The 26,016-nt window shown below is 39.9% G+C and overlaps 1 protein-coding gene across 1 annotated transcript; it reads left to right on the top strand.

The window, feature by feature from the left end:
- Positions 1 to 1,558: 1,558 nt before the first annotated feature.
- On the top strand, positions 1,559 to 25,810 carry MARF1 (meiosis regulator and mRNA stability factor 1). The gene is given in 27 exon segments (XM_053957611.1): positions 1,559 to 1,574; positions 2,744 to 2,951; positions 4,438 to 5,106; positions 6,121 to 6,295; positions 7,644 to 7,870; positions 8,657 to 8,774; positions 9,453 to 9,625; positions 10,417 to 10,851; positions 11,428 to 11,597; positions 11,698 to 11,859; positions 12,092 to 12,281; positions 12,957 to 13,135; positions 14,059 to 14,139; positions 14,480 to 14,716; positions 15,518 to 15,637; positions 15,966 to 16,141; positions 16,377 to 16,597; positions 17,265 to 17,407; positions 18,654 to 18,787; positions 19,311 to 19,513; positions 19,988 to 20,215; positions 21,025 to 21,255; positions 21,367 to 21,579; positions 22,302 to 22,362; positions 22,459 to 22,599; positions 23,051 to 23,221; positions 23,360 to 25,810. Coding segments are annotated over 26 exon segments (5,238 nt in total). The 5' UTR covers positions 1,559 to 1,574; positions 2,744 to 2,804; the 3' UTR covers positions 23,593 to 25,810.
- Positions 25,811 to 26,016: the final 206 nt, after the last annotated feature.

Genomic DNA, 26,016 nt, shown 5'->3' with positions numbered 1-26,016 from the left:
AAGATACTCAGTTTTGTTACCATTCTGCAGAACAGGGTGTCAGGCATCTAACACGGGTACTGCACCTTTGAAGAAACCAGCACAGTCTTTTATAGAAAATGGAAACAACGAAAGAATGATTCAGAAACAGGGGATTGGTCACTGTCCTGGTTTCAGCTGGGATAGGGTTAATTTCTTCTCAGTTGCTGGTACAGTGCTGTGTTTTGGATTCGGAATGTGAATGGTGCTGATAACACAGTGATGTCTGGGTTTTTGCCAAGTCATTTTTGTCTTAATGACTTTTTTTAGTATTATAATAACTTGAGGTTATATTTCATCCTATCATCTCCACCAAGCTGTCATTTAACCATATACTCTATTCGTTTCTGCTTGAATGTATTTGAAAAATTAGTTGTCAAGGAAATAAGGATTTGCAGTGTTCGGTTCCTGAGGACTGTGCCTTCCTGCACTGCTCCAACACCCCGCGGTCACAGCCCCACGGCATGGCTCAGCTTGGCAGGGACCACGGGAGGGCACCTGGTCCCACCTCCCCGGCTCTGGAATATCTCCAGCGAGGGAGACTCCGCAGCCTCTCTGGACAATCTGCCCCAGGGCTCGGTCACTCACAGGGAAGAAGTTCTTCCTCGTGTTCAGGTGGAGCTTCCTGGGCATCAGTTCCTGCCCGTTCCTGCTGTGCCATTGCTGGGCCCCAGGGAGCAGAGCCCGGGCCCTGCTCTGAGCCCTCCCTGCTCACACCTTTGCACGTTCACGGCACGGCTGCGGCGCTGTGTTACCGTGGAGTCTCTGCGTGTTCTACCCGGGTTTGTGCCTGTTTTACCCGGGTTTGTGCGTGTTCTACCCGGGTTTGTGCCTGTTTTACCCGGGTTTGTGCCTGTTTTACCCGGGTTTGTGCGTGTTCTACCCGGGTTTGTGCCTGTTTTACCCGGGTTTGTGCGTGTTCTACCCGGGTTTGTGCGTGTTTTACCCGGGTTTGTGCCTGTTTTACCCGGGTTTGTGCGTGTTCTACCCGGGTTTGTGCGTGTTTTACCCGGGTTTGTGCGTGTTCTACCCGGGTTTCTGTGTGTTTTACCCGGGTTTGTGCGTGTTTTACCCGGGTTTCTGTGTGTTTTACCCGGGTTTGTGCGTGTTTTACCCCGGTTTCTGTGTGTTTTACCCCGGTTTCTGTGTGTTTTTCCCGTGTTTCTGTGTGTTTTACCCCGGTTTCTGTGTGTTTTACCCCGGTTTCTGTGTGTTTTTCCCGTGTTTCTGTGTGTTTTACCCGGGTTTCTATGTGTTTTTTCCCGTGTTTCTGTGTGTTTTTCCCGGGTTTCTGTGTGTTTTACCCGGATTCCTCTGTGTTTTACCCGGGTTTCTGGGTGTTTTACTCCCCTCGCACCGCTCCGGGCCCGCCTCAAGGCCGCCGCTTTAAAGGAGGCGGGCGCGGGGCGTTACGACGGCCGGCTTTGCGGCAGCGCGCTGCTTTGCGGCGCGCGGGGGCGCCTGGCGGCAGAAGGAGCGGAGCGGGAGGAGGGAGGACAACAAAGGGCCGGAGGGGCCGCGGCGGCGGCGGGCGCGGGGCGGCGGGGCCGGCGCAGGTGAGGCGGGCGGGGGGGCACGGCCGGGCCCCCGGCAGCGCGGGGCTGCTGCGGCAGCCCAGGACCGGCCCCGCACGGCACGGCCCGTCCTGCGGCCGGAGCTGCGGCCGCCTCGGCCCGGGGCGGCCGGAGCCCGGCAGCGCTCTGGGGGCCGTGCGGCGGCGTGGGGACGGTCGGGCTGGAAGCGCCCCGGGAGCCCCGGGACGCAGAGGGTAAAGCGCGGGCATGTGAGGTTAATGTCACGCTTACTCTTTTCAGTTATCGTTTTAATTCCGACTAAACCGCTGCTATCAGACACATGCGAAAGTAACGTGCTCTGGAGTTGTAAAACTTGATGAACTTGCTATTGTCGGCAGCATAAACTTTGGATAGCTAGGATTCGCGTGAATAAATATTTGTGCTTAAAAGGAAAAGTAAAACTTCTTTCGAGATTAAAAACAGTGCAGAGGTAGATGTAGTGCCATGTAATGTGTTCTATGGTTATTGTGTTTAACATTAAACACGCAAGAACCTGAAGGAGTGTAGTGTAATGAATGCAGCACGGAATTGGAGGCTAAGAAGGCTTCATTGCTAACCATTGTTTTTCTGGTACTGAGCCTTAGGTTGCTTTACTGCTTTGTGATTCTGTAAAGCTAGATTGATGTGCAGGAGGGCAGCTTGAGGATTAGCAGAAGTACTTGTAAGTTACTTTAATAATTTGAAGCTCTGTTTAAATGCTAAATACTGTGTGCTTAATGCAGGTGTGTTGTGTACAGGTTTTCTTAGCCAGTGGAAAAACAATGAATATGCAGCTCAATTATTTCAGCTGAGTTCCATTGCAGCTGTTGTGTATTTACAGTTGAGCTGCTCTTGCCCCCTGGATCTGCTTTCTAGGAGAGTGCACTGAAAGTCTGAGGGTACTGTTTTGTGTCAGCAGCTGTGTGGCTCCAGCTAATGCCATGGACTTCAAGGTGTTTCTCTTCAGACTGGTTCTTCTGTGCTGTGGGTCACAAGGAGCATTCCTTTATTTAAAAGGGTAGCTAAAGCCTTGGCCATAGGCATAATTAAGTTTAACATCATTAATGCAGGTTCACTGACAGAGCAGTAGTGGAATTCTTAAGACCGCCTTGATTTTTCTCTGTCTTGCTTTAAAAGTTATTTAAAGCGTGCTTTTTATTTTTTCCTCTTAGCAGGTGGGAAGAATGAAAGGAAGGGGGGATGAAAGGATGTTGAACCTTTTTGTTTGGCTGTATGATGGAAGGAAACAGGACGGAGAACCTCTGCAATAGATCCTTGGGATGGCTTCAGAGACAAGAGAATGATGCTAAGCCATGGCTCTGGAAACTTTCTAATTGCTTTTCTGCTGCTGAGAAGGCTTTGCCTTGTAGTGCAAAAACGGTAATTTCTGCCTGCCCTGAGAGGGTGGTTGGGCTCCCAGTGCAGAGGGGATGGGTGCCTGACTCCAGTGGTGTTACTGACTAAAGGGGGTGGGGAGGAGCAGGAGGAGGCAGCAGCTGCCAAGGTGAGTACAAAACCTGCCTGGGGGTTTGGGGCTTTGGTTGTGTTCACAGCTCTCACACCAGTGTTGGTGAGAAGGGGCAAGCTGCTTTGCTTGTCAGGCTTTCCTCTCCACAGCTGTTTGGGATAATGCAGCTGGCTGCCCAGAAGGTGTGTAAGGAGCTTCTGGGGAGCTCTGCCAAGTAATTGCTGAAGAGTGGAGTAGGGAGGTCATGCTTCCAATTCATCTGTTTAGTTTGGAGGCAGATTTAGTTCTCTGAATTATTATTAAGATGTAGTAGCTACAGCAATTGTGGATACTGTTCTTCACAAGGTCTCACTTTTCCCTTGTTCCCGTTTCTTTTAATGTTCCTTTTCTGTAATGTACATCATTCTATGCATTTAAGATGCAAAGGGCTAAGGATTAGAAGGAGTAGTACAACACAATTAGGTACTTGAGCAAGTGAGCTCCAACTGTTAAATAACACTTTTCACACACATTTAATCTGACTAAGTAAAGACATTAGACAAATGGATGAGCATGTTGCTGTTTTCATGTGTTGAGGGTTAGGAAGGAAGCTGCCATAAAATCTGGAATTTATTATATCAATCAGTTCCAGACAGATTTTTGGCTGAGTTTATCTTCATGAGATGTAGCATCAAGTAGAGAGGAATGAGTAATTAATTATTCATTCATGTGTAGTAGGAAATGCATTAAATTCAATTTGAAAAATAAAAGTTGTTCAGAAGTTTTGTAGCAGTGTTCTGTGCAGATTACCTCTTCTGACCTTGACTATTCTGTGCTTCTTTTAACCTTGCTTGGTTTTCACTGCTGGCATTTTAAAAAACTTTCTCTTTTTGTCTGTGCTTTGTCTGTACTTCTTAATAGCTTAAATCAGAGTAGACAAAAACTCTGATTTGTGTTGTTGTGAAACTTTAGCCTTCTCTGCTCTATTACCTACTTGGTGTAATTTCTAATTTTTTTAAGTCATACTTTTTTAATACATTCACAATTTTAATAAAATTTTTACATCTTTATTCTAACTAAAATAGGAAGACTTATGGATCTGCAAGTTTTGAAGTGGTTCTCTCAGCCTTAGCCTAACAGTTTTCTGCTTTTCTGATTCTGTTTTGTGGACTCCTTGCTACTTGGTTTATAGCTCTCTGGGTTTGTTGCTTCCAAAGTCCACTGATACCAGTGTACCTAGGGCTGGCACATGTAAGCATGGTCCTCTTTAATATTTACATGTTCAGTCAGTAAGGTAACAGTAGTCATAAAGATAGCATTTTAAATGTAAAATTGTAATAGTCTAAAAATGTGCTTATTACGCTATAAAATTACTGTTTTATTCATGTACCTGAATGTAACTGAGCTTTCATTTTCCAGAAAGATTACATGGAGAACAAGAAAGCTGCTGTAGAATTGAAGGATGCTTCATCTCCTCATGCTGGCTCTAAATTGTTTCCAGCAGTGCCGCTTCCCGATGTTCATCCTCTTCAGCAACAGCAACTACAGCTTTCCCCTGGCCCCAAAGTAAGCTGCTGTGCTCATGGCTCTGACTCTTCTTGCACTCCACAAATGCATTGTGGTGGTGGTGGAGGTGGGAATCTGATTCACCCTGGCACAATACTAGACTCAAAAAGCACTGGGACGATAACTTGTCAAGTGGGGTCAGGATTTGCTTATCAGTCTGCATCTTCACTGAAGAACCCTCCAGCTAGAAGCAATTTGGCAGGAATTTCCAGTGAGTTCTCTGGTATGTGTGTAGAAAACAGTGTATCTTCCTGTCAGCATCTGGCCTGTTGTGGAAAACTCCATTTCCAGCCCTGTCATGGTAACGTGCACAAACTGCATCAGTTCCCAGCCCTGCCGAGCTGCCCATCCTCTGGCTATTTCCCCTGTCCCGAGTTCACGAGTGGGGCTGCGGGGCACTTGGACGAGCACGTTGCACAGCCGGAGCTGCCGCCACGCGTGTGCGCCAACCCTCTGCACCTAAACGTGGTGCCCCCCGTGTGTCTGAAGGGCTCTCACTACTGCACTGACTGCTTGAGCAAGGTTTGTACACCCCATCTTTCTCCTTCCTTAATGTGCTACATGGTTCGTGTTGAAATTGGGTAGCTTGAGCAAAACCCAGCTCCTGTGGGTGCGGCTTGCATCCCCCTAGTTGGTGATGCACAGTCCAAATGTGCAGACAGCCTTTTTGAAGCTGAGCTCTTTCCTGAGGTACCATTCAGTGCAATGGGAAGACAAAAGAGCTATCACAGTGTTCAACCTACAGGGGATCTGTAATGTACTCAAGTGGAGTTTTAACTTCTTTCAAATCTAGTCATCTCTTCTTTACAGCTCCAATTAAACAGTTCCATGGTAGGGACTCTGAGAAAAGGCTAACAGCAGTTAAGATGTACCCTTGGGCAGCTGATCAATAAAGAGCCATTTGTAAGTCAGGCAATACGTCTTATGCTACAAGGATATTCTAGTCCTGGTTTGGTTTGATAGGTTTTAGTTCAGTCTTCCCAAATTTGTAATTTATACTTTAGTACCAATTTAGTAAAATCCAGAACTTGTTAGAACTGTGCTGGAATATTTAGGAATATAGGAATAACTAGGAATTTCTAGTGAAATAATATACTCAACTTTGCAATATCTGTTGCTTAAATTTCTAAGTTTAAGTTTCCAATATAAAATTAAAACATCACTTTAGTGAACTAAATGGTGAATTCAATATATTTGGAATTATCACACCTTCTACTCTCCATGTGCAGGTTTTGTATACTAGGTCTCTGGTTTTTGTTGTTTTTTTTTTAAAGGATACATATTAGTACTACTTAAAGGTGGCATGTCTTGATCTGTTGAGTTTAGTAAAATCTTTCCTTGCATTTGGAAATTTAAAGCTGAGTATGCTGGGATAGAAGCTTCCTTCATGCCATCATACTGTTGTTAATTACCTTTGTAAAGCACATCTGAACTGGCATTTGTTGCAGAAGGGAAGCCGAGTGTTTGTAGCATGGAATAGCATGTGTTAATATTGTATACTAAATGAACATGTATTCTGAAAAATTGTCCCAACAGCCAACCAGAAACAGCCTAGTTGATGCTGCTAAAATCTGGCCAAATATTCCTCCTCCAAGTGCACAGACTGCACCTGTTCCTATCCCACTCTGTAATGGCTGTGGAACCAAAGGAACAGGAAATGAGAAGAGTTTGATACTGGCAAGCAGCCTTGGCAAATCACCACAGAAATATGGTAAACCACATTTGTTTGAAACTTCCATTTAGTGGATGTTCTCCTTTTAGATACTGTTGCACAGCAAGAATTCTCTTAAATTGCACTATTATCTGGAAACTTCTATAAAGCCATAGAAGACTAAATAGTAAAAAAAACCAAACCTTGTCTCTGTTTTGAAAATTCATTACTTGTTTTAACATGTTCTGACTACTTAGCTAATTTAATATATTGTTTACATAGAGTTTTGATTTTACTATTGTTTTTACTGTTTTAAGAATTAGAAAAATTCTGCTGAATTGGAAGCTACTTTGTTCTGATGATGTATAAAGACATTATCTTCAGCCATATTTGAAAAGCATTTTCATAGTCTAGTGTCTATTGTCACTCCATATGCAGTAAAGGTGTAACACTTGTAATTCTCAAGTTTCTTAAGAGGAAAATATTGTCTGAAATAATTGCTCTTTCTGCAATGTCAGTACTGCTTCAACTACAAAATTATATCTAGTATAAAAGTTATAAACTTCAAAGTCACAGAATATTAAGAAATTGATAGTTTTACTGTTACTTTAAAACTGCATCTATTTTAAGGTTTTTAAGGTGAGACACATCAATCAAGTGTCTTTTACCAAATGCCATTCCAGTGAGTCTTTCGGGTAAACAACCAACATACTCACAAACAAATATGATTGTCAGGTGTGCCTTATTTTAAATTCTCAGGTAACATTAATTAGTAGCTTGTTTTTGAACTGTGAAGATTCTGTGTTGTTCCTCATGTTTCTTTTCAAATTGTTTTGTGGGGATGGAATGGTTACATAATGTTAGTTCAAATTTAAATATATTTTCAGAGTGCTGAAACACCAGCTTAACCCGCAGTAGCAAAAATTCTATAGCTCGCTCTCCTGAGCTGAGCTGTAGGATACTTTGTTAGTTCTGTATTGCCTTGATTTTTCTCTAATCACCATCATGGTCATCTCATCCAGTCTTGTTTAGATTTCTTATCTAATCCACAGTGTAAATTTGAACAGCTTCCATGTTTTGCTTCTGTTACTGATACAGCACCAAGTGTTACACAACTTCAGGCAGGTTTTTTGTGGCATTTGGTAATTTTTTTTCAAATACATTACTTGATTGTTTGAGAGCTTAAAAGTAAAGTCAAAGTTGTCTTGCCTCTTTATCTTAATCTGACAGTGACTAAATTCTTGTTTAAGACTGATGGTTTGTTGGATTCCTTAAGAAAGTAAAACTGAACTTGAATTCCTGGGAGTGTTGTTCATAAGGCTTCCCACGTGCAGAGATGATACTATGCTAAGTTTAATGTTTTCAGTGTTTGGAGATAAAAATGAGTTGTTTTCTTATATCTGCACAGGGTCCCCGGAAGTTGCAGTGACAGGCCAGGTTCTGGAGAACTTGCCCCCCATTGGAGTCTTCTGGGATATTGAAAACTGCTCGGTTCCCACTGGCCGTTCGGCTGTAGCAGTTGTGCAGAGGATTCGGGAGAAGTTTTTTAAAGGTCACAGAGAGGCAGAATTCATCTGTGTGTGTGACATCAGTAAAGAAAATAAAGAAGTTATTCAGGAGCTTAACAACTGCCAGGTATCAAACCTGCACCAGCTTGGTGTTCTTGCTTGAGAATTTATATACTTCGAGTGTGCCAAGATTGATTCACATTCATTAAAGCTTTGCTTGCTTCTGTGGGTGTAGTGCATCTTTAGTTTATGGGTGGGGTCTCTAATACCGATTTCTTTTATTTTTGCTGCTGTGCTAGTTTTTAAAAGTGAATCTGCATTCTGTTATCTGTAGGTAACTGGTTTAGCTTTAGTTTTAGTTTTCACACAAGAGTGTGATTATCTCATCCAGTAAAATGTGGTGGTGGAGTTGTTATCCTTCAAATCTATGATCAAATGATTAACCTTAAGGAAGTATGATTCTGTGAAATTAACTTTTTTACTTTGTTAGTGAATACTGTGCTGATTAGTAAGGACACCTGTAGATTAGTGCTATTGCTTGGAGCACCATATATTTCCAACAATGCCTTCTGTTTCTTGGTATTTTTTTATAACTTTTTTTTGCTGGTTTCTATGTCAGAAATTTCCACCCTCTAAATTGCAGATATGATAACAGGTTGACAGTTTTTTGGAATGTTTTTGAGGTGTATGACTTGTGATCCTTAATGCAGAACAGCAGAAGTCACTCCAAAGACATTGCTGAACATCTAGGGTTGAAGTTTAGTGCTCACAGAACAGTTTTTGATCCCTATGTGTTCTGTTCTATACATAAATTAAAAGTGCATGCAAGAGCTTGCATTTTTTTTAATTCCATTGAAGTAAGTGCAATTCAAGTTGAAGCTTTTCTTCAGAGTGCTTCCATGTATTTCCACAGGTGACTGTTGCACACATCAATGCTACAGCCAAGAATGCTGCTGATGACAAACTCAGACAGAGTCTGAGGAGATTTGCTGATACACACACTGCACCTGCCACTGTGGTTCTTGTGTCGAGTAAGTGTTCGTGGTACTCGGCTACAGTGCTGGCTTCAATTCCTCTCTTCCATAGTATTTTTACATATGGCACTATTTTGATTTCCATGGGTAGTGTTTAGGACCAGCTTTAACTGAACTGTTGAGAAATTCTTAATGTCAGTGGCAGCAAAGGAAAAGCAGGGGCAGTAAGATGAAAACTTGGCTCAGTTCAGTCACTGTTATGATTTGATGCCTTTTTGAGTGTCAGTAGTTATGTGTGTGACTACTGTCGAAAGTGAAAATAAGACTCATGGAGTTGTGTATGTGGTCTGAGCAAAATGTATATTTTTAATTCTCATAGCAACATATTCTATATTATACAGTGCAATCCACTCAGCTATTGAATTGCTGTGTGTTGGCCTTGGGTTTCTCCCTAAAGCTAAACAAATGTTTGCTATAGAAATACCCAGTACCAGTCCAGTGCCCTGCTGATGAATTGCTACAAGCTGCTGTTAAAAGGAAGCCCTTGTCTTGAGACTGAATATGAACTGCTGATTTAAATAATGGCTGAGAAGACTTGTAGCTGTTGGTGCTTTTTCACTGGAAATTTCCAATGAGAAATAGAACTTGAGTGAGATTTGTGGGTTTTTTTCATTTGGTCATATATTTTAGATTTTTCAAGTGTTTCCTTGTCTCTTTCATCTTTTCCTCCTCCAGCGGATGTGAACTTTGCTTTGGAACTGAGTGACCTGAGACATTGACATGGTTTCCGAATAATTTTGGTACATAAAAACCAAGCTTCAGAAGCACTCTTACATCATGCCCACGAACTTATTTGTTTTGAAGAATTTATTTCAGACTTGCCACCAAGGTTACCACTGAAAATGCCGGTAAAGATTTTAATTCTTGATGCAGCAGACATTTCCAAGTGTCAAACTGTGGTTTTTGTTGTAATTTAGGACGAGAGCAGGCTGAAATTACGTGTGTTAATTAGGATGGGGAATGATGTGTATTTGGCCACTGTCTGTATTTCAGTTACTACCATGTGAATGTTTGCTTTCTGCTTTCAGGCAGGAAGAGTGAAATACTAAATGTGAAAGTAGTTAACTAAAAAGTGAAGTAGTAAAGGCACATTCTTACCAATAAATATTTTACCAGATAATGTATTGTACATGCTTTCTTTCCCTTGCAGAAAGTTTGGGTAAGAACTTAATTGTGCATTATCTTAGTGATGCATTCTGAAGTTTTGAGTGATTGTGCCTTTTGTTGGATTTTTGCCTTCCTTGGTGATTCCCTTTGGACATGTTGTGGTGTCTTTGTACAGTACTCATGACTTTTTGTTTTTTGGAATAACGTCCTGACCTATGCTTTCACATGCATGTATAGAATATATAGGTTATTGGATAGTTAACAATGGTGCTTTCTCATCTGGAGAATTGATCAGGTATTGATCCATTGATGAGGGACTCTGTAGTCTATTCTGACTTTAAATTATATTGGAGATGGAAGTTTGAGGCTCCACCTTGGTATAAGAGTTTTTCAAACAAATTGGGTGCTGCGAAAGGAATGACTTGGTGATGGGAGGAGGGCATGGTTGCTAGAAGCAGTATTAAGAACTGCTGGTTTTGGACCAGAGGGTGTTCTGGCATAATCAAATTAAAATCTTCCTCCCTTTTAACAGGCTTGTCATACGCTGTTATATGTCTATAATCTGCCAACAAACAGAGACAGCAAAAGTGTCAGCAATCGCCTGAGGCGTTTGTCAGACAACTGTGGAGGGAAGGTGCTGAGCATTTCTGGAAGTGGTGCAATTCTCCGCTTCTTAAACCAGGAAAGTGCAGAACGGGCGCGGAAGCGAATGGAAAATGAAGATGTTTTTGGTAACAGGATTGTAGTGTCTTTCACTCCCAAAAACAAAGAACTCAATGAAACAAAAAGCTCCAGCTTTGTGGGAACTGACAAGGTCAAGTCTCCCAAAAAAGTTAACAAGAACACAAAGCTGTGCCTCCTCAACAAAGACTCAAATGATCAGTCTGCTGGTACCAAAGGCTCTGCTGGGAGAGGATTCCAGATTCATGGATCTGTCATCAAACCCACAAATGTCAAAAGTTTACAGGTATTGTTCTGCCTTGTTCCCTATTCTTGATTTTCCTAGTGTTCTGAGGATTGCTTCTGTTACTGCTTTAACTTGTCAGTCCTAATAAATGAATAACTGTTATGTGTGGTGATATTCCTGAATGAGAGCTGTGTTCATCTACTTGGGAAACAGACAGTTAATGTGAGGGTGGTTGTTGTCCCCCCTCCCTGCCATGTTTTTGTCAGTTTGGAAATACTGCTGGTACTTGCTCTCAAATTCTAGCCACTTTTGACTTTTGCACTGGTGATGAGTGAGTAATATCTAGAAGTTAGACACTGTAGGTCTAACTCTATGTCTCCTTAAAACAAGCAAAATGGATAGTGATCCATTTTGCCTGTTTTAATGATAATTAGGGTTAGACCTACAGTGTAGCAAAACATTTCAACTAAACACACTGTCTTCTGCCACAGAAATTTAAAAATTCCTTATTATTAAATACCAATGAAAACACTATTAAAGAAAGAATGGTCAGTCATCTAGCCTTCCATCAGAAAATAGGCCTCTGGCAAGGGATGTCTGGTGCTTTTATGCTGACCTTTTATCTGTTTCACATAGGAGCTGTGCCGCCTTGAATCAAAGAACATCAGTAAAAATACTGAAAACCAGCAAGAACGTTTAAGAGAACAAATTCCTTCTCCTCAGAGTAACTCTAATGCAGTAACTTCTGTGTCTCTGGCAACCAAAAAAATGGGAGCAGGAGAATCATCCTCCAAAAATAGTCAGAAGTATGTTTAAAAATAAAAAAATATGTTGATGTTAGTTATGCATTTTTTTAATGTAAATTCTGCAACATGATGTTTTTTTCTTATATATATTTGTAAATAGGAAAGAGACCTCTGCTTCCAGGAGCATTACCAATTCCCCTGTAGATAAAAAAGATAAAGATGAAACTGTATTTCAGGTCAGCTATCCCTCTGCTTTCAGTAAGTTGACGGCCTCAAGACAACTCAGTCCTTTACTCATGTCTCAGAGTTGCTGGTCATCTCGGTAAGTGTCTGTCTGTCTTGGGAGGGGAAGTGAGGTGTCAGCAGTGTATACATTGATTATTCACAGCTGATTTGTTTGTGCTGGAGTTTGTTTTGCCTGCACATGTGTGCTGGGAAAAACCCTTTTAAGTGCTGTATTTATGCACTTGACCTGTGTCTATTATCTGATTTTGAGATGTATATATTGGAGTAGAGCAGTTGCTTGAGCTCATAAATATTTTTATTTTACACAGGAGTATGTCTCCCAACCTTTCAAATAGATCATCTCCACTCACATTCAATGTAGTGAATCATACCAGTGGTACAGACTGCCCTGATCCCTTTGCAAATGGTGCAGACATTCAGATCAGCAACATAGATTACAGATTGTCCAGAAAAGAGTTGCAGCAAAATTTACAAGAAATCTTCTCAAGACATGGCAAGGTAAAGGCACAAATTCTTTTATGAAATCTGTTTTTAAATAGTTCCTGTTTATGTATTTAGGGATGTGGTTTTAGGTGCAGGTGAGCAGAAAGAGAAAGGTTTTGGAGCAGGACTTCTAAACCTTGTTAAAAGGATGGATTGTGAGGGTTTTTCTTCTTTAAAAAGACCGGAGCTGTCCAAGTTTTTTCATTTGTGTGTGGTCTTCGTTGATCTGTATTCTGAAGTTTGTTATATAAAATTCTTACTAAGTGGCTCATTAGTATGTAGGGATGAGACTTAAGCTTTAACAGGATAACCTTTTTAAGCTGTAGAGATGAATTCCTAATGTCAGCTTAAAAATCACAGTAAAAACTGTTTTGAGTCAGAAGTGATCAAAAGCAGGGGAAGTGTGAATTAGTAAAAAGCAATTATGGAAGGTGAGGTCAGTGGTCCTATTTTTGTCTCATCTATGGATGACATTTTTCTGGCATAAACTTTACATTGAAAGATGATGCTTGTGTTAATGAAATACCACGGGCTTGCCTTAGTCCAGGATCACTGTGCTTGGCTCTTGGTTGCATTGCCTTGATGGCTGTGGTTCATCACACTCCCTTCCCTTTTGTTGTTGGCTCTAGGGGTGACTTACCTTGGGTTAATGTTTTAGTGTAAGTGCATGAAGTGTTTTCTTCCTCTCAGGTAAAAAGTGTGGAGCTCAGTCCCCACACAGACTACCAGCTGAAGGCTATGGTTCAGATGGAAAATCTGCAAGAAGCCATCAGTGCTGTCAACAGTCTGCACAGATACAAAATTGGCAGTAAGAGGATCCAGGTCTCATTAGCAACAGGAGCTGCTAATAAATCACTCTCTCTACTTAGGTAATAAGCACTTTGGCATCTTCTTAGTTGTCCTAGCATGTATTAGTAACTGAGAGATGATTTAAAATACTGCTTAAAGGGATAATAGGGAAGTAAAGTAAAATCTGTTGTGTGATCTGATGAATGTGTTAAATACTACTAGGCTGGTTTTTAGTTCAGCATTTCTGCACTGCTTATGTTCTAAGTTCCATCTGAAGACTCTAGGTCCTTGTTTAAGAGGGTTTAATAGCTGTGCTACTATTCTTGCATGATACTGATATACCTTTAACTTAATTTGTGCAGCTGAGTTAAGATTACACTGGGCATCTTTATTTCTTCTTTCTTCCAAGAAAGTGTGTATGAATTTAGTTTTTGAGGGTGGGTACGCAGTTGGAAACACCAACAGCATTTCATTTGCTACCTGGAACATGATACAACTTAAGAGTGCTAATGCTAGTGAGGATACAAGTCTTTTTTTTTTTTTTTTTCTTACTGAAAGAAAGTGTTAGGAAAAAAGTTGTCATAATTTATTCACAGAATAAAACTAGTGCTTAGACTGTAGAGTATTGTACAATTATGTACTACTTGCCATGGTAGAATTTACAGCTTTATTTCATTCTTGCCTGTTCAAAGTTTGTAATGTAATGACCAGGCTGGTAACTTCTAATGCTGCAGCTTTGTTGCATTTTGTAGGTGCTCAGATCTTAGCACCACCTATGAAAGATGCAAGTCCTTCAGAGACATGACCTTGTAAATTAGCAGAAATGTTACTACTTGTGCTCCCTGATCTAAAATGACAGCTTTTGTAGTGCTGGAATGGAACACACTTTGTCCTGTTTTATGTATAGTTCATAAACTGCATCTGTATATACCTTGCTAATTTAGGCTGGAGTCTAATAACAGCAGATTAATTTTGTGCTAATGCTGCAAAACTTCTCTTACAGCTCAGAAGCAATGTCGATTCTGCAGGATGCACCTGCTTGTTGCTTGCCTGTGTTCAAATTCATAGAAATCTATGAAAAAAGGTAGAGTTCCTGGTGGTTTCCTCTCCAGTGCTTCTAAAAAAAAAATCTGATCATGTATGATTGTTTGCAGTGACTTAGAGTAGTAGAGTGGAGAATGATGAATTTTTGTTCTTAGTTGCTGCAGCATATAGCATAACTACCCAGAGATAGTTATGGCAAAACTGGCCTTTTTTAGAGGGTTCTGCTTTCAGTATTTTACTTGTTTGAATAGGTTAGTTACCTTAACATTTTGCATCAAATACTTTCTAGCATGTTCCTGTTAATTAAACAAAAAAGGCAGATCACAGCATTGCCTCTCCTGCTTCTATCAAGTGCCTTTATTTCAATGTCTCCCTTTTAGGTTTGGCCGTAAGTTGATTGTCTCAGACTTGTACAAACTCACGGACACCGTGGCCATCCGTGACCAGGGGAGTGGGAGGCTCGTGTGCCTCCTGCCCAGCAGCCAAGCCAGGCAGAGCCCCTTGGGATCTTCACAGTCACACGATGGCTCCTCAGCAAACTGTAGTCCAATAATATTTGAAGAGTTGGAATATCACGAGCCTGTTTGTAAGCAGCATTGCCTGAATAAAGACTTTATGTAAGCTGTGTATAAAATACTATAAATATTTCAAATATATGAACTGCATTAACAGTGAACCAGTATATTAAAGTTGAGGTGTGTGTTCTCATAATGTGCTCTAATCACTGCTCACATGTTTACAAGTATAAGGCAGAAAGTAGTGAGATGGGCCAGTGGATTTTTGAGGCAGCTCTCATGGGCTGGTGTGTCCAGGTAAGATGATTGTGTTCTAGCACAGCTGCCAGGATTGAGCACCTCTTTAATGGAAGCTGGAAGGTTCCCTGCATTCCTCTGGTTATGTAAGAAGGTTATATATACTAGAGACTTCTATTACCTGAATTTCATTATGTAATTGTTGCTGATTTTGTCCTCCAGCTATATTTAGTAAGTGATTCATAGTGAGTTGCAGGTTTCTTGAAGTCATGTATTAAGTTTTTTGTTTAATTTAACAGCTGCCAGGTTGTGCTAGTAGAGCAGTTATTAGGTGATTATTGTTAACTGCCTGGTATGTGCTGCTAAAATTTAAAATTAAAGTTTTCATAGGTAATAAAAATATGGTCTTCTAAATGTTACTTCTGGAAATTTGGTGTAGCTGTATTCTTTTTGGGGGAAAAAATTACGAAAATTGCTTGTACTGTACAAGCAGTACACTACAAGTACACTACACTGCAAGTACACAGTACACTACAAGTGCTGTTGTCACTAGTAGCAGTATATTATATGCATATAGTATAATGTTTAATATCTATGTGAGCACAGATATTATGTTAAAGCTGTGTGTAGAGTAAGCATAAAAACCCGAACCTCTTATTTTTGCAGTGAACATGAGTTTGATCCAGATTCTTATAGAATTCCTTTTGTGGTTTTGTCTCTGAAGACGTTTGCTCCTCAAGTTCACAGTCTTCTACAGACACATGAGGGTACTGTGCCTTTACTAAGGTAAAGTATTTTAATTTCTGGTTTTAGTAAGGTCTGATAGGTTGAAGACTTAAAACTTTTTGGGAATTACCTGTTGTATATAAATTCAGTTCTTACATAAAATGGTATCCTTTAGCGCAAATGAATACACTATGAAGTGATCACTTCTAAAAATCTTGTTTAGCAAAAACAGCACACTTATTTAAAATATGTGTTTTATGAAGATTTCTGTAACGTGTCAGTAAGTTGTTGAAATCTCTTACTCATGAAATGTCTCAAAATACTGTTTTCAGGACAATTAATAGTGATATTTTAGTGTATAATGGAAGCCTTTTTTTTGCCTCTGTAGTTTTCCTGATTGTTACATGTCAGAGTTCAGTGATCTTGAAATGGTGCCAGAAGGCCAAGGTGGTGTTCCCTTAGAACATCTGATTACCTGTGTTCCTGGAGTTAACATTGCCACTGCCCAAAATGGCATTAAAGTTATCAAATGGATACATAACAAACCACCACCTCCTACTGCAGGTAAATATTTCTGCTTAAAGCTTTTTCTCTTAACTAATTTTTTTTATGCTAAAAAAATTAAGCTAATAAGTTCTGCTAATAAAATAAACATGTATAAGTGTTTAAGCTTTGTTCAAGCTTTCAGCTTGAATGTTCACTTTTCTCCTATGCTGTAGCTTCAATCCATAAGTAAAGTTAAGTATCTAGTGGAAGAGTACTTGTGGAAGGTACAATAGTAGGACTTTTTTGTTTGTAGATCCTTGGCTTCTGCGTTCCAAGAGCCCTGTAGGTAATCCCCAGCTCATTCAGTTCAGTCGAGAAGTGATAGATCTGCTCAAAAGCCAACCATCCTGTGTCATCCCTGTCAGCAAATTCATCCCAACCTACCATCATCACTTTGCAAAGCAATGCAGAGTGTCTGACTATGGCTACTCCAAATTAATGGAGCTGCTGGAAGCAGTGCCTCATGTACTGCAGGTGAGTGATGTGGTACGGGCCACTCTGACCTGGGGAATTGTGGCTGCAGCCATCTGAATTCCTGGTTGCTGTTGTGGAATAGATGCTGGGCAATACCTAGCTCCCCTTGAAAGAGCTGGTTGACTGAACCTTGGTAGGTGTGTTCTTTTTTGAGATGATGTTTCTGTGCCTACCCTTTTGAAACAACTTCTGGGGAAACCTCAGGAATAAAGTTTGGAGCTGCTTTTAACCTATGGCTGGTGCTTGGGTAAAAGTTTTTAATTGTGCTGCGTGCAGCATAAGAACACTTGCAAATTCTGAGTGCTCATGGGTTGGGCTGAGATGTGTTGCCTGTGGCTTGAAGAGATTTCTGTGAGAAATAAGACGTGTAACCTTACTACAAAACCCCTGTGGTCACATTCACTTACAACATTGAACAGCAGTTGGTTGTAGGATTCTTAAATAACCAATACAAATGTGCAGAAGTTGCAGTAGCACTCATGGATGAAATCTTTAATTTCTCAAGGGCATAATTCTTAGTACAGAAAGTGGGTGGTCTCATGAGGCTGCCATTCCAGATGCTGTCTCTATTATGTTCTTCTTCTAGCCTTCCTATACTAATACTGTCTTTTAAATGCCTTTTACTGAGGGTGCTGGGTGTGAGTGACCAAATCTGATTTTCTTTCAGATTCTTGGCATGGGTTCCAAACGCTTGTTAACGCTAACACACAGAGCTCAGGTGAAGCGCTTCACTCAAGATTTACTGAAGCTGCTCAAGTCCCAGGCCAGCAAGCAAGTTATTGTGAGGGAATTCTTGCAGGCTTATCACTGGTAAGTTACCTTAATGAAACTGTGCAGGGCCTGTCTATTAATGGAGATTTTAATACCTAGTGCAAGAGGAGTCAGATGTAAAATCTCAAAACAAAACTGTGGCGACTTCATTGCCTTTTCATTGCAATATGGAAGTTCACACTTCCAATGAAGACAAAAATTAAAAGCTCTCTGCCATATTTTATTCCTTCCTTTCATACTTTAGGTTCATTTAACTTCAATGGGGTTGGAAATGGGTTATTGTATTTCATTAGTTCTCATTGAAGCCATGACTGCAGCATTGGATTTAAGCAAGTAGGTCATGGCACATTAACATGAACAGTAAAGGAAAAACTTAGCTTAGGTTTTCTTCAGAAGGAAATATAAGATGACTAGATTAACTGCCAGGAGTTACTTTTACTACTTTAACTTGTTCTAGCAGTGGCAAAAATTAGGAGTAATACCTATCTGGAAACTTCTATGCTAGCATCCTCAAAAGTAGGGTTTTATTTAGGTTTTTTAAAGAACCAAGATTGATACTTTCTTTAATAGGAAGATAGAAAGTAATAGTTGGGTGCTTTAAACAAACCATGGCATCTTGGAGCTACCTGTGCATCTCCCTTTACGTGCGTGCTGTTGTAAATTGTGTGCCAACAGCTCTTTCTTGGGGGTGCTCTTTCCTATTTCCACTCTTGGCAAAAATACATTATTGGTTGTTTATAAATCTACTTAATGTAGAGTCAGCACTGGCCACTTGTTCAATAAGAGTGTTTGTGAAGTGTTCCTTGCTCCTGAGAGATTTTGGTTGGAGAAGTGGGAAGAGTAAAATGCATTTTAATATATTACACAGTATTGGGAAGCTTTAATATGATGTTTTCCAGGCGATGATCTCTGCCTTCTCTCGAGACCTGTTTTTGTTTAAAAGAGTGTATGGCTGTAACTGTTAAGCAAATACAGAGTATTAGAAGTGCAGCCAGCTGGAGCTTTATATACAGCACAATTACATTTTTCCTAAAGCACTTAAAACCACTAGTTGATATGTACAACTCTTTGTTATACTGATTGTTCACATGACAGTAAGTCTTGCTTCTCTGGCTAGAATGGACTTCTAGTTTGCCTTTGTTTTTCAGGATGGTATCACTGCTAATGTGGAAATTATCTTTTTTAGGATTTGAGGTTTACTTTCTCAGCTCACCAAAAAATGTATTTTTTGCCTACCCAGCATGCATTAATACTTGTATTACACACAATTTTTTGAAACTTTCAGGTGTTTCTCTAAGGATTGGGATGTTACTGAGTATGGAGTGTGTGAACTGGCTGATATTATATCAGAAATTCCAGATACAACCATCTGTTTGTCACAGCAAGACAATGAAATGGTGATTTGTATTCCTAAAAGAGGTATGTTCATGAAAGTTTCTTGTGCTGTTTCTAAATAGGTTGTTCTTTGACTGACTGTTCTGAAGCTTTAGTTACTCAAGCGTGTAGGAGTGACTTGGATTTTTTTATAATTGTGTTTCTACCTTTATAACTAAGTTGCTAAGTTCTAGCAAATCAGGAATGTCATTCTCTGAACACTTAAAATAGAACAGACAGGAAAACAGGTGGCAGAAAGCATAAAATAACATTACTACTTCTGCATGTAGTTGTGTGTTCTGTGGAATGATCAGACAGTGGGTTGTTTCCATACAGGAAAAAAACAACGTATTTGGCCATTTAAAAACCTTCTAAAGGCCTGATAACCTGACTCTTTTGGACTTTTAAACTTGTAAGCCTAGTAAAGGTCTCAGTGGTAGAAGAAAAGAGTGACCTGGCATAATATATGATCATGCTGAAAACCAGCCACTGTGTTTGCTTATTGTATTCTGTTGCATTTTATAAGTGTGTTGGGATGTAGCTCTTGCTTTGGTATTTTTAATTTTAGAACGTACCCAGGAGGAAATTGAAAGAACCAAGCAGTTTTCCAAGGAGGTGGTGGATCTGCTGCGGCACCAGCCCCATTTTCGAATGCCCTTCAATAAATTTATTCCTTGTTACCACCACCACTTTGGGCGCCAGTGCAAACTCGCTTACTATGGGTTTACAAAACTACTTGAACTCTTTGAAGCCATACCAGATGTCTTACTTGTAAGTTCAAAATCATAAGCTGGACTAAAGCATTTTTCTGGAATGTATACAACTGTTTCAGCAGGGGTTATATTTCTCATAAACTTTAGTGTGAGTTATAAACTCTGCACCTGTAACATTTAGACAGCTGTATTTAAGAAAATCTTAATGCTATTTTGGTAAAATGGTCCATGGTTTTGAGCACATTCAGGAGACTGTTAACAAATTCAAACAAAATCCAGTGTCTCAAAATTGGAGCTAAGTTTTATTATAATTGTGTTCAGTTTGCTTTAAAAAAGTTAAAGTTTTGCTACTTGCTTTGTTATATTTCAGACATTACACGGTTTTGCTTGCTGTACAAACAACTTTTGAGGTGGCTGAGTCCTGGTGCACAGCAAATCCCTGCCTGCAGGCCCTGAGTTTGAGCTGCAGCTTACACTTTGTTCACCCAGACTGCATCAATCACCTCAGCAAAGTGTCACTTGTGTTCTGTAGGTGCTGGAGTGTGGGGAGGAGAAGATTCTCACGCTGACGGAGGTGGAGCAGGTGAAGGCAGTGGCTGCCCAGTTTGTGAAGCTGCTGCGGGCGCAGAAGGACAATTCCCTGCTGCTGGCTGACCTGCTGCCCGAGTACAGCAGAACCTTCGGCTACGCCCTGCGCCTGCACGACTTCGACGTCAGCTCCGTGCCAGCCCTCATGCAGAAACTCTGCCACGTTGTAAAGGTAACCCTTTGGCCCTGGCTGTTACCCCTCTGGAACGTGGGGAGGATTGTGTTGAGGAGTTTTCAGTCTCACAGGACGTGGCTCAGTACCTGTAATGAAATGTTGTTTCTGGAATACAGCGTTAAGTCAGGAAGTGGAAATTGCAAAAGGGTTTTAAATGTAGTTTCTGTATTCTTATGATGTTCTCTTTGCTCCTTTATAACCTTGCAGCATTCTCTGAGAATACTTATGTTTATTTAGCAAATGATAAGTGGAAGATTCTAGTACTTATTTTAACAGTACTATTCTAGTACTAGATACTAGTACTTATTTTAACCCACCTGACTTCAACCTGTGAAAAAGTTTTCTGCTAACTGTAGTAGTTTTCAGTCTTCTAGTGCTTTCAATTCCTTTACTTTTTTCTTTTTTTAGCTATGGTTTGAGACTTTGACTCTGAACATAAATACATAGGTGGTCTTTATGCCAGTGGAAAAGAGAGGTTGCAATTACATGGATGTGGGCACATTGGTTTAGTTGCTCCAGTTTTGTTGACTTAGCAGCTTGTTGACAAGCCAGTTAGGCTGGAACTCAGTGAGGACCAAGTGGCTTGTAACAAAGAATAAAATCATACCTACCAGTGGATAGAAACTGCTGCACAGCTGTACAGGTTTTGTATATTTAAAGTAAATACTTACATGTAATAGGATGCTTGATTTTGTGTGTCTTTCAATATCAGGTACAGCTATGCTCAAATAAACCCCAGCTGTACATCTTATTTTTAATTCAGTCTCTTCTATGTCCCTAACTTCTTTCCCAATAATTTTTTCCAGGTGGTTGACACAGAATCTGGCAAGCAAATTCAGCTGATAAATAGAAAATCTCTGCGGACTCTGACTGCCCAGCTGCTGGTCTTGCTGATGTCCTGGGATGGAACATCCTTGCTCTCGGTTGAGCAGCTTAAGCAACATTATGAAACAGTCCACAGTACTTCGCTTAATCCATGTGAATATGGATTTATGACCTTAACTGAACTCCTGAAGAGTCTGCCTTACTTGGTTGAGGTGTGTAAGCTCTTGCCTTTCTGATATATTTGAAAAACCATTGTGCCTAGAGGCTATGGAAGTGTGTGCTCTAATTCTTTATCCTTTTTTTTTTTTTCCTTTTTCTGTTAGGTTTTTACCAATGGTGCAGCAGAAGAATATGTCAAGCTTACAAATCTGTATGTTTTTGCAAAGAATGTGAGGTCCTTACTTCACACTTACCATTATCAGCAAATTTTTCTTCATGAGTTCCCAGTAGCATACAGCAAATACACAGGAGAAGTGCTGCAGCCTAAAGCATATGGATGCAATAATTTAGAAGAGCTCTTGGGAGCAATTCCACAGGTGTGAAGAACTCAGTTTTGCACAATTACGTAGAGATTTCTGCATGGTTTAAAAGTAGTTACACAACCACAGTTTCTGTTAGTTGGGGTGACTTACTGGAATAATTACCTTCTTCAGAGAAGTTCATACCAGTTATGTTTTTAATGCCCTTCTGAGAAATCAGGAAAAGAAAGTGAACCAGCGCACATGTCTTGAGGAAATTTTGCTTAAGAACTGTTCCTAGTAAGGCTGTAAACATCCCTGGCATCTCTGAGTGAGAGAATTGATTTTCTGTCTGTGTGAATGAATGGTTGTACAGTACTGAACCTTCATTTTGATCAGAGTGCATTATTGGGTTTGGGAGTGAAGAATTCTGGGACCTTGTCAGAAGTGCCATGTTCTTGTCATCCACATATCCTAAGTGCTCTGGAATAATTCTGTGACAGTTTGTGGCTGTAGAATTTCCTTTAAGTAAGCCAATCTTTCTGAAGAGTGACAGAAAGGAATTTTTCGGTTCCGTGTTTAAACATTTCATTCATGTTTATTTAGTATACTTTCTGGCACTGTTGTTTGCCTTTGGTATCAATTACTTTGAGCCTTTACTTGAGTAGTGTAGTACAAATTAGCAATGTGCTTTAGTTTACTATTGGAAATCATGTCAGTGCAAAGCAGGATGAAAGGCAGTGAGCAAATGCTTTGAGCTTAGCACATGCTGATGTTCAATTCTGCTTCCTTCTTAATAGGTGGTCTGGATTAAAGGACATGGCCATAAGAGAATTGTAGTCTTGAAGAATGATATGAAAAGTAAGCCATTTCAATTTTGAGTAGTATCTTAGTTTTCTTTTATATTTTTAAGAGGCAGCTTGAGTTAACTAACCAAATTAACTTGCCTTTTTGTAGCTCGTTTTAGCTCACCTAGTTTTCCCCCTGCTGATCATGTAGATGATCATGGAAATCAACTTGCTGACAATAATGGACATACTATGGAGACCCAAGGATCCACTTCTTCAATGGAACTAAATCTAGGAGGGCCTAGCAATGGTAATGCAAATTGGTTTATATAAGGAATTTACTGTCTTAGGGGAAATAAGCAGAATAATTGAAGCAGCATGGGGAAAGGTGAGTTAGTAAATCTGAATTTGTGTAAATATGCATTTTGGCTTGAAAGCTTGTTGAACTTCTCTGAGTTTGTGGTTAGGCTTGTGTTCTGAGCTGCTAGTCTATGTATATATATATACACACACGTAGGAAGAGAGCTTCTGGGTACTGCTTGCCAGGGAATTCTGGTGAGAATTTACTTAGCTGCTCTTGATGCAACAAATTAATCTGAGATTAATTAGCATTAATTAAATTAGGTTGGTGTTAGTATTTCAAATAGAGCATAGTTCTGAAATCCTCAGATTTGCATCTGGAGACTTTACATTTACCTGTGATGGTAGTGACACCTTCACAGCTTACAGATGCTCTGAAAGATGTTCCTTTATTTTTGTAGTTTCTAATCAAACAGAGCAAGAACTCCTTTGCCTCACAAACACATCTCCTGTTGATCTCCTGTGTGAGCCAGTACCTTCCTGCCTGCCATCCCCCCAGCTGAGACCTGATCCCGTGGTTCTTGAGTCTGCAGACCTCATTCAGTTTGAGGAACGCCCTGCGCCCCTCCCAGGTAAGAGTTGGCCTCCCTTTGTTGCTTCAAATCAGGCCAATGAATTCTCTTTGAGTATTTTATTGCCTAACAGCAGAGAAATAGTATTTTTTAAAATAAACAGAGCATCAGTAAATCGAGTTGTCTTATTTATTTTAGAGATAATGATTTTAACAGAAGAAGAAAAACAGACAATTGTTACCACAGCCCAAGAAAAGCTGATCTCTGGTTCTGTGGTATCTGACACCACAGAGAATGCTTCAGTGCCTCCCTGCCAGTCCTCTGAAACCCAAGTAAACAAAGAAGCAACGGACAGCCCAGCCAAAAAGCAACACAAAAACAAGGTCAAATTGGCAGCAAACTTCTCACTTGCGCCTGTAACCAAGCTTTAACTCTCTCTTTTTAGTGTGAAAGACAAATACCTATGGACTGTGCACAAAGTAAAGCTGTTTGCTAGCCCATGTGTATTTTAATGGAAAACCTAGAGGAATTAATTTGTATTTAATGTATTCTGTGAAGATTTTGTTCCTTTTACACTGAACACAGCTGTTAGCAGAGCAGATTTTTTTCTATTATTTTGAAAAAAAATCTGGCATTTGTTAAATTATTCTTAAATTTTACAGTTTTTCATAAATGTGTTCAGTTAAAGCAAAATATTAATTCAACAAACACGGAACAGATTTTATTTTCTTTAAGCCTTGTTGGTGATGTAATCATACATGTAGCATATTGTATTCTATAGGCTGTTGCTTACTGGTATTGTTTCAGACAGTATTAATGAAATGCATGATTTGTCTTTCAAAAGCCTGTTGAGAAATTTTAACTCGCTGACCTGGGATGACAAGAGTGAAGGGGAGCTGATTGTCCTCCAGAGGGGAAACTTGTTCTCTGACCTTTCAGATGACTTGTAACTGCATTGGAAATGCTTGTCTAAAGATGTCTGTAGGAGACTGTGGGTCTTGTGTAAAACTTGTTTTAAATGTGTTTTTGCTGTAGCTTTCAGTTCCATTTAGGAGCTTTCTAGGACACTGATGCTTTATGCTTCCCTCGTATTTAGTTTGTCTGGCATGGGTTTGGTTAAGGAAAAGACTGTCTTGATGTCATGAGTGTAAGATACAGACACACACATTTTCATTGTGTCTAGAATTGAAGTTAGGAAGATTCTGAAATATGCATCTAATGCATAAATTACAGATAAAGGAGCAGGTCTTATTAAAATGGCTGGTGATGGAAGGCATTGATGCTATTTCCACCTGTAAGGAAAGTTCTAGCTACATGTGGAAATGCTAAGGTTGTTCTGCTTAACCTTGTTTTCTATTTTTAAGCACGTTCAGTAAATGGGAAGCTCCTTCTTTGATGTGCTGTCTTTTAGCTGTGTCTGTTTTTATTCTTAGACTTACTCCTAGTGTTGGCAGCTTTTTGAATTTGTGGTATCTTGTGTTGGCTTTTGCAAGGGCCAGCTTTGGGAGAGAGGCTAAGTCAGTGGATGACCTTAACTCTAGTTAGCAGAACTGTCCAGTGTGTGAGACTTTCTACCCATTCTGGGTAACCATGGCATTTACAATGGGTTGTATTTGCCAGGCAGCAAATAAATGCTTGTAGTATTGAAAGAACCTATACTAGAAGTTTTCCACTGGCCAACTGAGTATTTTTTTTAGATGGATTCTATTGTAATATGCAAGAGATGGAACACAGGCTCTAATTTTTCAGCCAGCAGCAGGAAATGCCACTGAACAATGGCTATGGACAGAATTTTACTAGTCAGATTTTGTTATAAAATCTTTTATATTTAGGCAAGTATTACCAGTAGTGAGTTTATAGCCATTGTAAGTGCAAAGAAACACTGGGAAGTTTTTCTGAGCATTATGGCACAGTATTTTGAGTCCACAGTAAACCTCTACAGACATACTGCTATAGAAAAAGAAATTTAGAAGTAAGTTTTCTTGGAATGTTTTTAGTGCGTTAAATGCAAGAAAATCTGCTTTCACCTTAACTTTGATAAGGTTGACAGTGATCAGTCTAGATCTTTGATTCAGAAGAGCATGCACTGGAGAAGAGACCAACCTGAAATAGTATCTCATGAGATGCAGCTACAAGTCATTTGGAGTACTAAAGAAAACCAGGTTTTTGCTTCAGAGGAAGATATGGTGTTTATCTAAGTGATGTGGTGGTTATACCACATATGGAGGTCAGCATATCTTACCTGGATTCATGTGTGATTCTGCTGAAATTGCTGTTTGAAAGTAATAGAATAATACTTTTGAGAAGTTGTGTTCATAGTGTAACAAAACAGCTAATTGAATTGCAATATATTTTTTTATCCAAAGGGTTAAATGAATGATGTGACTTACAGATTTAAAAGCATTGCAACCATGAAATTCTTTAATTTAGCAAATAAATGTACTACTTCAGATTCATATTTGTTTAAAAGAAAAAAATGTCACTGAAGCCCTCAATTTATGCACTATTTTTTTCCATGGAATGGGAGAGAGAAGAAAGACTTCTTTTCTTAGCTGTCTACTTTGTTTGGACACTTTTCTTTTGTGGCTCAAGTGCTGTTTTGTGTGTTGGGACCAAACAGTTGTCAATAAAATTTTCAAGCAAGCATAACTCTTGTCCTTGTCTCAAGACCTGTGGGGAGGAAAAAAAAAACAACCAAAAAAACAAACCAACCTGCCCTAGAATACTTAAGTTGCTGTGTCATGTTAAATTTAATTATTGAGACAGAACAGAGGGTTTAGTGAAGACTAAAGAAACACCATAAATTCTGGAGATTGAGGCTTTGCCCAGTTTTTGCAGTTGAGCTGTTTGCAGAT

The sequence above is a fragment of the Vidua chalybeata genome, chromosome 16 (genome assembly GCF_026979565.1).
Source record: "Vidua chalybeata isolate OUT-0048 chromosome 16, bVidCha1 merged haplotype, whole genome shotgun sequence".
Taxonomy (NCBI): domain Eukaryota; kingdom Metazoa; phylum Chordata; class Aves; order Passeriformes; family Viduidae; genus Vidua; species Vidua chalybeata.
Note: the sequence above shows the minus strand (reverse complement) of the source record. Positions and strands in the feature narration are given on the sequence as shown.